Source organism: Talaromyces marneffei, chromosome 1 (genome assembly GCF_009556855.1).
Source record: "Talaromyces marneffei chromosome 1, complete sequence".
Classification (NCBI taxonomy): domain Eukaryota; kingdom Fungi; phylum Ascomycota; class Eurotiomycetes; order Eurotiales; family Trichocomaceae; genus Talaromyces; species Talaromyces marneffei.
Genome location: NC_072348.1, coordinates 5875649 through 5886703, shown reverse-complemented (window position 1 = coordinate 5886703; position 11055 = coordinate 5875649). Strand labels below are relative to the sequence as shown.

Genomic DNA, 11055 nt, shown 5'->3' with positions numbered 1-11055 from the left:
GAGATATAGACTATGCCTCTCCATTATGAGATCCTACTCTCTTATACTGAGACCGTATGTTTGAACTCTATGATAAACTGGTTGGCCATCTATGAATAGAATGACATCGATCTTTGTCTTAGAACACAACGTTCTGTCTGATCCATTTGCCCTCCGAGCTGCCTTTGATGAAAAAAATGCTTAAGTGTTAGGAAGAAAACGACAATCGTGTGATTGGTTTCAATCTCTCAATCTCATCGATCGAGTTCTCGTCAATTCTCAATCGATTGATGCACTCTAGGGAAGGTCCAGGGATTGTTCGCTGTAAGGCTTGCGATTTCCTTTCTTCTTGAAACATTGCCATCTCTTCCCGACCATCTCCCTGTTATCTGCATCATTCTTGTATCTTCTTGCCGTAGTACTCAAAGCTTCAAACCCACTCTAGGGTACGCAAGTTGGTGTTTGGGGGGAGGAGGTTTTTTGTCTATACCAAGTCTTAATTCGTCAAGCCCGTCTCCGACGGTTGATTTCATACTGAGCCCTTTCCCCCCTACTCCTTTTAATTTCAATATCTAACACACCACCCCCGATTTTATCTAACCCCTGTCTATTCCCATGTCAGCATCTCTCCAGACTACGTGAGGCAGTTTCACTCGTGGAGCTTTTACCCAAGCCCGTCCGAGGATCAAAAATCAATCATGTCAAGAACCAGTCCTCCCCTTAGAAAAGGGTACCCCTGTTGCCTACGAATTTGTTTAATTCTACATTATCAACTGTGTATTCGAGCCGGAATGAATCTGTATGTCACAACGAAAAAAAATAGAATGAATTGACGTTCGTTGGATACGTTCCTTCCTCGGTGATAGTCGCCGAGTAAATGAAAGGCAACTACCAGGATAATCTGATTTCGGGAGTCTTCTGGTCTTATCCGACAATGATTTTGGTTTCTTTTCTTTCTGTATGATTGCGAATGGGGGTGCGCTCCAAACCACAGTCGAATAGATATCTCTATGTACAAATGTTCTAGTAGTATCGTTATCAAGACCTTATCGATAAGACCGGCCGATAAGAAAATTATCTCCTACTTTTCCGTCCGCGATGTCATCAACTCAATCAAACTCCGATCAACTGCAACACTTCTAACCACAATCACCATGTCCGAAGAATCCCTCCTCTCCCAACTCTGCAATATCTGGTACTCCTTCTTAAATAAAGTATATCAAAATAGCATGATCTAACCCGGAGTTAATAGCCACATCAACGTCCCCAAATACCGTTGTCCTCGCTGCGCCGTCCGCACATGCTCCTTACCCTGCACCCGCAAACACAAAACCTGGTCATCATGTACCGGCGTCCGCGACCCTGCCGCTTACCTGACGCGATCACAACTCGAGACCGAGGCGTCATTCGACCGCGACTTTAATTTTATCACGGGGATTGAGCGTCGACTCGAACGCGCCGAGCGCGATGCGGAGAATAGAGGGATTGAGTTGGATCATAAGTATATGCTAAAGAAGACTGGCGACACTAGTAATGGAGGCAAGAAAAGGAAAAGAGGTCCGAATGGTGATAAGCAGGCGCCGAGGTTGGTGAAGGGGGAGCTGGGGTTTGTGCGTGCTGCGGAGGAGGCGGGTGTTAGACTTGTCAGAGCTCCGGCGGGTTTGTCAAGGAGGAAGATGAATCATTCTAGGGTTCATCCTAAGTATGCTCGCTCCTCTTCCCTTTCTTCTCAAATTGTCATGCTCCAAAGGTGAGATGGGCTAATCATGAGAAACAGACATAAATGTCTCAACTGGAGCGTCGAATGGATTGTACCCTCAACCGGCCAGAAAATAGTCCGACCTTGTCTGGAGACCACGCCGTTCAAAGAAGCTTACGATCGAGTTTTCCCGGTTCCGAAAAGCGATATCAGTGATATCTCTACGGATGAACAACAGCAACTCCCCACTACCGGAGAGATTATCGACAATACGAATTCACATCGAAACATCTACTTCTACCTTCATCGTCATCGAGCAGCCACCAAGGATATTGTGCTGGTCCCATTGCAACCCTCAGCAACGTTACGGGATGTTCTTCGTGGGAGGAGTGTGCTTGAGTTTCCTACCATATATATAATGAGTGATGATCTACGCTGTCAGCAAGAAGAGGATTCGAAAGCTGCGGGTGCTGACGCGTTGACGTCGGCTAATATGGGAAATTTTGTCTTGGAAGAAGTGTATCTGAAAGATCACCCGGATGAAGCTGAGAGTGGAAGTGGAGAAGAAGAAGAAGAAGAAGAGGAGGATTATACAAGTAGCGAGGGTTCGTCCAGTGATGGTTCAAGCGATGACGACGACGATGAGGACGAAGAAGACGAAGACGCAGACGAGCTGTTCGAAGCTAAAGACGAAGTTGAACTTGAAGTTCGTGGTGGTCATGGACCTAGAAGCCAGGATCAAAACGAAGCACTTGCCAATTAGCCATGAACGGGGGAGAAGTTTGTATATAAAATATATGATTTATCAATATTCATATTGACGAGAATGCGATTAGCGTTGGTTAGGACGTGGTGAGCCGTATTCGTACCGAATTGTATCTGTAAATATCGCGCAGACGGACTTACCTAGGCAATCCCATTGATATGATAGGTGAAGTCTACATGAACATGAGTTTAGTAAGTTTCGGTTGGTTCATTCCACAATATATACACTCATGCAAAGAATATTTACAATGTATATAGCATGAAATGGTTAGTATATCCATCTCAATATCCAGGCAAAGCAACCTCAAAACCATTCGCTATGCAGGGTATCTTCCAAGTTCGTGTATTAAATTTCAAAACGCCGTGTAAATGCCAAATCGCCATAAATGCTGTGCAGTGCAAAAGGGGAAGGGGTGTGTTCCGGTACTATACGTTGGATATGATGGTTCAGGACAGCATGCTGGCTGTATCCGGGAGGGTATCCGGGAGGGATCCTGTCGGGGATATGATTTCAGTCGAAACTGTGTGTGTAGAGCGAGCTTCTTCGACAGCCATTGGAGATGGTGCATCGGGGCTCCCCTCCTTGATGATATCTGCGCGTGGGCGCGATTCTGTGGGTGAGACGTGCATCTGTTCGGTTTTGACGTAAAGCTTTCCACGTTCAATGGCACGCAGTATCGATCCTATGTCGCTCGAAAGACCCTTCAACTTGGATAGTGCTTCGTCTGAAATCTCAGACCCCTCGCGCCCAGGCTCACGCCATACGAGCCTATCGTCGAGTTCCGAGGAAACTGACTTGGAAGCCACAGAAGGAACGCCATAGACGAGCTTCTGTAGCATAGTTGGCGAGACATCGCCTAGACGTCTAGCCAGCTTGACTGGCTTTGGTCTAGATACATGAGGGTTCGAGACCATATCTTCAGCCGGTCTCTTTGGGGCACTCGCTATCCGCGAATTAGGGCTTTCTCCAACTGCTTTGCGGATCTTGTGATAATTCAGTCCCAAGGTGGCCGCCAGAGCTTGATGACACGCCTCAGGATACTGATATACTGCCTCTGCACGTGTAAGATTGTTGGGTCGATCACTATAGTCACTTGAAGAATCATCGTCGTCATCCCACGGTACATCATCATGGTGGTTCCGACCCCAGTACTCATATCCTTCGACCTCGTAGAACTCGGCAAGCTCAACCAGGCGATCAACTTCAAATAAGTTAGAATGACACACGTCATTGATAAAACATACAAATCTTAATGCACTCACTTCGACTTCGTTTCTTCAAACACCAGAAACGCCAAACAGTCCTAGGGAAATAGTTGGGGTATCGTAACGCGCCATCCTGATTGATCCTGGGAACAGCATTTATAGGAGCGTGAACTGTTGTCGCCAACGAATTGAACCGAACGCGTTCGGATTGATTGACTGCCGTATGTAACTGCTGAACTGTCGTGTGCAACTGCTTGATCTCCGTACGACAGCCACCGACCTCCGTTTTCAGAGCTTCCAATTCGACCTGGATCTGTAGGACGCTCTTTTGGAGACGAGTGACATCGTTACGTAGAAAAGCAGTGTCGACTTGCAATTGTTGGACATTTTTCTGGAGACGGGCGACATCGTTGCACAAATAAGCTGTATCGCCGTTCAACGACGAGACGCTGTTCCGGATCTGATTTAATTCGGTCTTGAGTATGGTCACGCCGACATCGATACGTTCGGAGATTGTTCTTTGGGCTTCAAACTCGCGTCGAATATATAAATCTTCTCTGTTCCGGCGTTCCACATAGGAGTCTTTGGTCAATATGACGGAGCGAAGTTCGCTTATTCGGGAGTCAAGATAGTTCAGGCGGTCGTGGAGGTGAGCCACGCCCACGTCGGGCATGGCTGGAGGAGTGATGTCGCGGTGTACCGAGAGTAGCGGACTGGACACCGATATGGACATACTAGAAGCCCTCGAGAGGCTTCTTTCAAGGGTTGTGGTCATTGTCAAGCGATTATAGGGTTGCTTTCAACACGTTCTGCTCATTTTCAGGGTCAATTTGGCGGTACTGAGACTGGAAAAGTAGGGTTTGCGGTCACTTGAAGGGGGGTGCCTGCGATGGTTCGATGGATGTATGGGTGAAAGAGGCGAAATGATGGGAGACAGCCGTAATAAAGGAGGGAATCCGCCATTTTGTGAGAGAGAATGGGAGGGTTGGGCCTTTCCCGGTCATTCCTACGCTTTTGTGAGGGCGTGTCTGCGCTAGTACCACTAGTTTATTTAGCGGTAAGCGTTCGCTGATGGTGTCGGGCTGTAACGGTAAAGCAGCCAATAAATGGCTGTGATCGGAGTCAGCCCCCGCTCTCGTATTGCATTACCGCTGTATTATTGGCACAGCACCCATGTTGTGTGGCTTCGGTGACGCTGTCTGTTGCATGTCTGTATTTTTTCTTACCCAGCCAATACGACAACTTGTGTAATTCTTGTAATATATGGCGTTGTCTGAATTTGCCCCCAAAAATTCCCAATTTTAGCGACTTCCTTCCTATTGAGGAAATCACAACATTTGCCCTACTATGCCCTACTTCGTCGTTGGCATTCGGGATGCTTCATAGAGATCATACATGAGGGAGGATATGGACCTATCTTTCTCTTAGAAAGCGAGTTCGCCAGTATACTGGTTAGGAAATATGCTGGCAAGACTGGCTGAGACCCCATCATATCATCTTCAGTGAATGTCCGATCGGTGGCACAGTCAAGCAAGGCTGAAAGCAAAACCATCAGAATGAAGCAGATCGAAACGAAACATACAAATATTTTATCCTCATTACACTATGAGAGGAGATAGGATGGCTCTTTCCTTGGGTGCACCTGCCTCGCTTGATGGCCAGGTGCTCTCCTTCCTCCATGTCGTGGTCAACAACTCCCTCAATCGAGAACGAAGACTTCACCACTTACGCAGCAACAATCATAGATGAATTGAAGCCGCAACATCACAGCACATCCCCTATCTGAATAGAGCCATACACGTTCTATATACTTATTCCATCATGCAATACAGTCTCTTCTTCCTCGTTTGGACAGCCCTGTCAACTTTGTCGACCGCTCTATCAGCACCGAACCAGGGTGAAACACGCTTCTCAGTAGACCCGACCACTGCTGATAAAAGAGGAAGATCCTGTGATTGCTACAGTGTCTCAGGCTCCGATCCTGGACACTTTCAGCATCATAAATTCTGGGATTTTCGACAGGTTCCACTCAATGCTCTAGCCGTCAAAGACTTCCAGTTCCAACCCGTTACGCAAGCAGATGCAAGTGCTATACACCAGAACAAAGACTTCAATGCTGCACCTATACTGCTCAAAGATACACCATTCGCGGCCGATTGGCTGATCCAAGACTGGCAACGCAGTGGATCTCTCCTCTTCCCTATTCCCATTGCAAACTCGAACAAGAATGCCTTCCTGACGAGGTCCCTGGCTGGCGGCACCAGCTTCCTTGCTATGCGAACCAAGAGATTCGAAAAGTACTCCTCAACTGCAGAGATTGAGACGGGTATTCAAAACTTCATGCACGTTTCTTTCCGTGTTCGACTTCGCATTCTTGGCAACGACGAGCCGATTCTCTCTCCGCCACTGCTCGAAAACAATGCCTTTGGCAAGAGGAACGATGAAATGACGGACATGCGTATTCAAGAAGACCCTCTCGCTCAACGCATTGCAGCGCGATTGCCGCCTTCAACCGGTGCCTGCGTTGGTATATTCACCTTCTTCTCCCGAACAAGCGAGTCAGACATTGAAATTCTGACTTCAGACCCTCCTAACCGCGCGCATTACGCCAATCAGCCCGACTACGATCCGATTCGCAACGTCGTGATACCTGGATCTCAAGTAGCCGTCGATTCTCACGTCCCATGGACAACATGGTCGACTTATCGTCTCGACTGGTTTCCGGGCATGTCTCGCTGGTACGTTGAGAATCAACTTCAGGCTAGCCTGGCATATGGCATTCCTGTCGATCCAAGCAGATTGATAGTCAACATCTGGAGTGATGGTGGTTTATGGTCTGGCAATCTGACAGTGGGGAACAGTGTACATTTGGGTATTGAATGGATTGAGATCGCCTACAACTTGACAGGCGAGGCTCCACAACCTTGCAATACAGTCTGCCGTATTGATAACGTCGCCCATCCCGGTGTACCGGAGATGTGAGGAGATTCTTTGCATTATTACTTGTTGGGTGGACTTGTTGGGTTGATGAATTCTGTACTGAACAAACTTGTATTGATAGATTAACTGTATACATTTTACCAAAGAACATGACTCATTCTACCTCATACCTTCAACTCTTCTACCCTTGACACACGATTTACTCTCTACCACTGAACCGGGATATTTATTAACAGCATCCATTGGATCTATCATGCTCATACAAAAAACCGGCATCAACAAAACATTCCCAAATGCCCAAAACACAAAAAGCCTCCAGATCAAAGTACAAAACCTCATATACAAAAAACGCCGCAACCAGCTAATGAACTGAGTCGGGAACCCAACCTCGACGTCAATTCATTGCGATCGCGTAGCATGATAAAATATGCACAAATCGCCCATCCATGCCATAAAACGCCCAAACCAAATGCTATAGGAGGCATAAACAAAGAAAACCTTCAACTAAGCACAAGAAAAACAAAAACATTCGCATTTGTTGGAGGGTATCACAGTCGCTTATTGTTCGTCTAAAAATCATGGCCGGCATGATTGTCGTGTCGTTGTATTTGTACATAAAGCTAGATATTTGATTCTGGTTTGGGGCGCGCCCCAAATTCGCAATGATTTAGAAAGGAAAGAAAACAAAAATCATTTGCCGTATAACACGGGAAGACTCCCGAAAAATCAAGCTATCCCGATAGTCGCCTTTCATTTAATCGGCGACTATCACAATAGTGCAATACCGGAGGACCCCCGAGGATCAAAGTCCCCTGATAGACCGCCATTCATTAACTCGGCGACTATCTTGCGTCGGATGAGGTTAATGTCCCGGGGTCCATAGACGGTTGGCTTAAGGCCAAGGGCAATCGCCTTCGCGCTCGTGAGCAAGAACACACCGCAATCGCTCCCGTTGTCTTGTTGGGGTGATTCGGTGTTCAAAAACAGCCATTCTGACTCGTTGTACGCGTCGCCCAGTTCGCCTTGAAGCCATCGTTTGGTGTTTTCGACGAAGGAATCGGCGTTTCCTCCGAGGGAGTCAAAGTACTCGATAGTGCGCATCTTGGGACTTACGACAAGTAGAGTCCAGTGAGCGCCTTCATGAACCGGAATGAAAACTGTGTCGACGTTCAAGAGAGCAGAACCGCCGATCTTTGCGCGATGTGCCCAGCGCCTGACGGAATGGTAACCGCTATCGCGCAGGTTCTTGTAGAAAAAGCTGTTGAAAGCGTGGTATCTCGGTGCATCATTGCGGCCAAGATTGTTAGCTTGACGGCGGAGATAGTCGACGGTGTATGTGAGGTGACCATTAATTACCTCATCGTTGAGCCAGGCCAAAGGTGTCCAACAAGTTTGTAGTTTTTCCTTCGTGAGATCCGCGTCTGGTGTTCTGACTAGAATTTCACGTGGTGAGGATCGCATCGCCGATAGCAAGCGTTGCTCCCATTCCGGTGTCAAAGATCTAACTGCAGACTGGCCATCGGGGACTCCAACACGACCAAGAGCTTGTTCTCGCCGTTGTACAACTTGTTCCTGTTGTTGACGCTCCCACTGTTCCTCACGACGACGAATATCATCTTCATATGCCTCATACCCTGCTCTATCTCTCGGCTCGGGGCCTTGGGTAAGTTTGGACGGTGGCCAGTGTGTACGAAACCACGCACAAGCAGAAATCACAGTGCCAAAGTTAATTCCTTCATCTTCATCGGGCCAATGTACGTGGCGTTCCGGACGAATAGTCGCAGGAACCTCGTCGTGAACAGTAGTGGCCGCCAACTGATTGACCGTCTCTTGTATCATTGTTTCTATCTGGGGTTGGTTTGGATTGTCTCCGCGACGTCGCCGAAGGATAGGGCGAAGAGCATCTCGAACTTGCTTAGCTTTAGCAACTTCCAAAGCTTCCAAAGCAGCGACGTACTCTCGCACTGGAGCTTCGACTGCTTCTCGAGCAGCCGCAGCTCGACGTTCAGCTTCAGCTTTTGCGGCAGCTTTGCGTCGAAATTCTGCATTAAAAATGAAACGTCTTTCGGGCATAAGTGGTGGCACACCCGGATAGTAGGCGTTTGGATCGTATTCTTCATCGTCATCTGGAGGAATGGCAGGGTCCATGGCATTGTTTTCCTCGGCGGTTTGCACTCCAACATCTTGCTCTTCAGCCTGTTCCTCTGCAATCTGTATTTCTTCAACCTGAGTGGTGTCCTGCTCATCATCAGTTGGATGCTCTTGTTCTGAAACTGATGGAGTATCCTCAATTTCTTCTTCACGTTCCTGAGCGAGTTCAGAGTTGGTGACCTCTGCATCAAGACTTGTGTCAGCAGGAGTCACAGGGGCGGGACGCTCAAATAAACGATCCAGGTAGGCTTGACGGTATGGAGAGGGTTCAGGACGTGGACGGCCACCTCTGAGTCTGTCAAAGTGTTCCCGCATTCTTCGTACATTCAGGTCTTCATCGACATCGACATCGACGAAAGGTTCTACCACGAAAGAAGTCGATGTTGGTTGAACTGTAATAGTAGGGGTTGGTTGCGATGTAAGGGTGGGTGTTGCTTGCACTTCTGAAACAGAAGTTGCACTTGTTGTCGGCTGCGCCTCTAGAAGAGTAGCTCTCGGTTTCGACATGGTTGCTTCTTGAATAGAAGGTTGGTCTTGAGCCATCACGTTAGCAGAAATCGTACGAGGTGTTGGTGCAGTAACGATAGTGGAGGGTGGAGAAATGTGCGAAGTGTGATCAAAAAGTTCTGCTTGCAACTGAGCAGAGGGATCAACAACTGGAACAGCATAGCGACGAGGGGGAAGAGATTGAGTGTGTGCAGTCAGGTCAGCCTGCAACTGATCGCTAGAAGCAGAGGTAGCACTCTCGTAAGTCTCTTGTGTCTCCTGGTGCTCTTCGACGATAACTGTCGGAATAGGTACATGAGTCGCTCTAATGCGTTGCCCAACTGTGGTAACAAACTGAGCGCTAACTTTGATACCCTGTTTGAGAGCTCGATGGGCGCCTCTCACAACACCAGTGATTCGGCGAATGCGAGCATAGATGTTCAGTCCATCGATTGCAAGGCTGTTCCGGGCCGCAGCATTCTGAGCAGCAGGTAAAGAAAGCGGATGAGTTTCAACTGGAGCATGAACAGGAGATTCTGGGAATGCACCTGGCATACGTACTGGAAGCTTCCCTGGTGTTGGATCCATGGCAGTTCCCTGAGTTTCGAGAATTCGTGGACGCTTAGGCTCCAACTCTGACTCGTCGACATCAGTAATAAAACGTTTGCCAGGACGATTCGACATTCCACCGAGAGATGCCTCCAATGCAGCACGAGCCCTTTCAAGCCGGGCTTCCCTGTTTACCACACGAAAGTCATTCGCGAAGTTCCAAGTTTTCTTGAGTGGATCAGGAGTATAATTTGTTTGCTGTGATCTCGATCGACGGAGTTCAGATGGGCTAAAACGCCGTGAGGAATTTTGCTCCCCCAAATAACGGACTGCTCGAGTCCGTGAATTTCTAAAGCTTATCATTGAGCCCTTTGGAGTGTTGAAGTAGTTCGGCCCTCGAGTCACAGGTGCTGTAATGGTTGAGGATCGACTCTTTGCCAGTTGTGAAGGAATGTGTGGCAACATTTCGCGAATAGGCTTGTAAGTGTTCGAGTGTATACAGGGTGGTCGAAGACTGGCAGACGCAGGTTCATTCACTCTGCTGTACTTTTCCAGATAGGAAACATAAATTGGTGTAGGGTAAGTTTCTTGCGAGCCTGAGAGAAAAGCTCCTAAAGAGCGAGGCGAAGCCTCAGGTGCGTCCACCATCTGGATATCGGAATCGCCCTCCATTTTCTTAATTTTCTTCAGGAAATGGACGTTGTGTCAGATTTTCAGTAGGGAGTTGGAGCAAATTGTAAGAAAGAATTTCAAAGGAGCTGTGCTAATGATCTCTAGCAAGCTGTGAAAGAAGATCTTGTTTCCAAATATCGCTTTCGAACCGCGTGAAAGAAAGACGAATGTCCATACCAAATGACGGAGAACGGCGAAAGCAAGTATCGGAGAAAGGAGGACGATTCGTGATCGACGTGGAAATGAGACGAGGTTCTCGGTTTGGAAGTTTGGTTGGGAAGAGAAGGATGAGAGCGAAGTTTGGACGCGTCGTACGATAAAGACGTTCGTGGGCAATAAACAGCCAAGTGATTTTTGTAAAGTTGAGATGAGAGAAATTGCCTTCAGGCGTCGAATCTTTCTGATTTGCTAGCTAGCTCAGAAATTGCACGCAATGCGATGAGTCTGTCTGAAGAAACTGGGAGTTTGTTGAGAGTGGGTGAAGGAGGAGGTTGAAGGTGTGGAAACTTTCGAGTGAGGAAAAAGTGAACAAACAATCAGAGGAAGAGAGGAGGGGTAGTGAGCTCAACCTCAAGCGTTTGCAAACACGATCGCGGGACAACGAGAGA

At 47.8% G+C, this 11055-nt stretch overlaps 4 protein-coding genes across 4 annotated transcripts; 2 read left to right on the top strand and 2 right to left on the bottom strand.

Annotated features, from left to right (window-relative positions):
- Positions 1-1133: 1133 nt before the first annotated feature.
- Positions 1134-2441, top strand: EYB26_002163 (uncharacterized protein; the record flags this gene model as incomplete). Its single annotated transcript, XM_054261469.1, has 3 exons — positions 1134-1174; positions 1232-1681; positions 1757-2441. 3 exons carry the CDS (start codon positions 1134-1136, stop codon positions 2439-2441), a joined length of 1176 nt encoding a protein of 391 aa, XP_054117444.1.
- A 449-nt stretch (positions 2442-2890) lies between these two features.
- Positions 2891-4424, bottom strand: EYB26_002162 (uncharacterized protein; the record flags this gene model as incomplete). The annotated part of the gene is made up of 2 exons (XM_054261468.1): positions 2891-3645; positions 3707-4424. The coding sequence occupies 2 exons, from the start codon at positions 4422-4424 to the stop codon at positions 2891-2893; spliced, it is 1473 nt and encodes a 490-aa protein (XP_054117443.1).
- Positions 4425-5470: 1046 nt separating this feature from the next.
- EYB26_002161 (uncharacterized protein) lies at positions 5471-6631 on the top strand (the record flags this gene model as incomplete). The annotated part of the gene is made up of 1 exon (XM_054261467.1): positions 5471-6631. One exon carries the CDS (start codon positions 5471-5473, stop codon positions 6629-6631), a length of 1161 nt encoding a protein of 386 aa, XP_054117442.1.
- Positions 6632-7357: 726 nt separating this feature from the next.
- On the bottom strand, positions 7358-10447 carry EYB26_002160 (uncharacterized protein; the record flags this gene model as incomplete). The annotated part of the gene is made up of 1 exon (XM_054261466.1): positions 7358-10447. The coding sequence occupies one exon, from the start codon at positions 10445-10447 to the stop codon at positions 7358-7360; it is 3090 nt and encodes a 1029-aa protein (XP_054117441.1).
- Between the last annotated feature and the right edge of the window lie 608 nt (positions 10448-11055).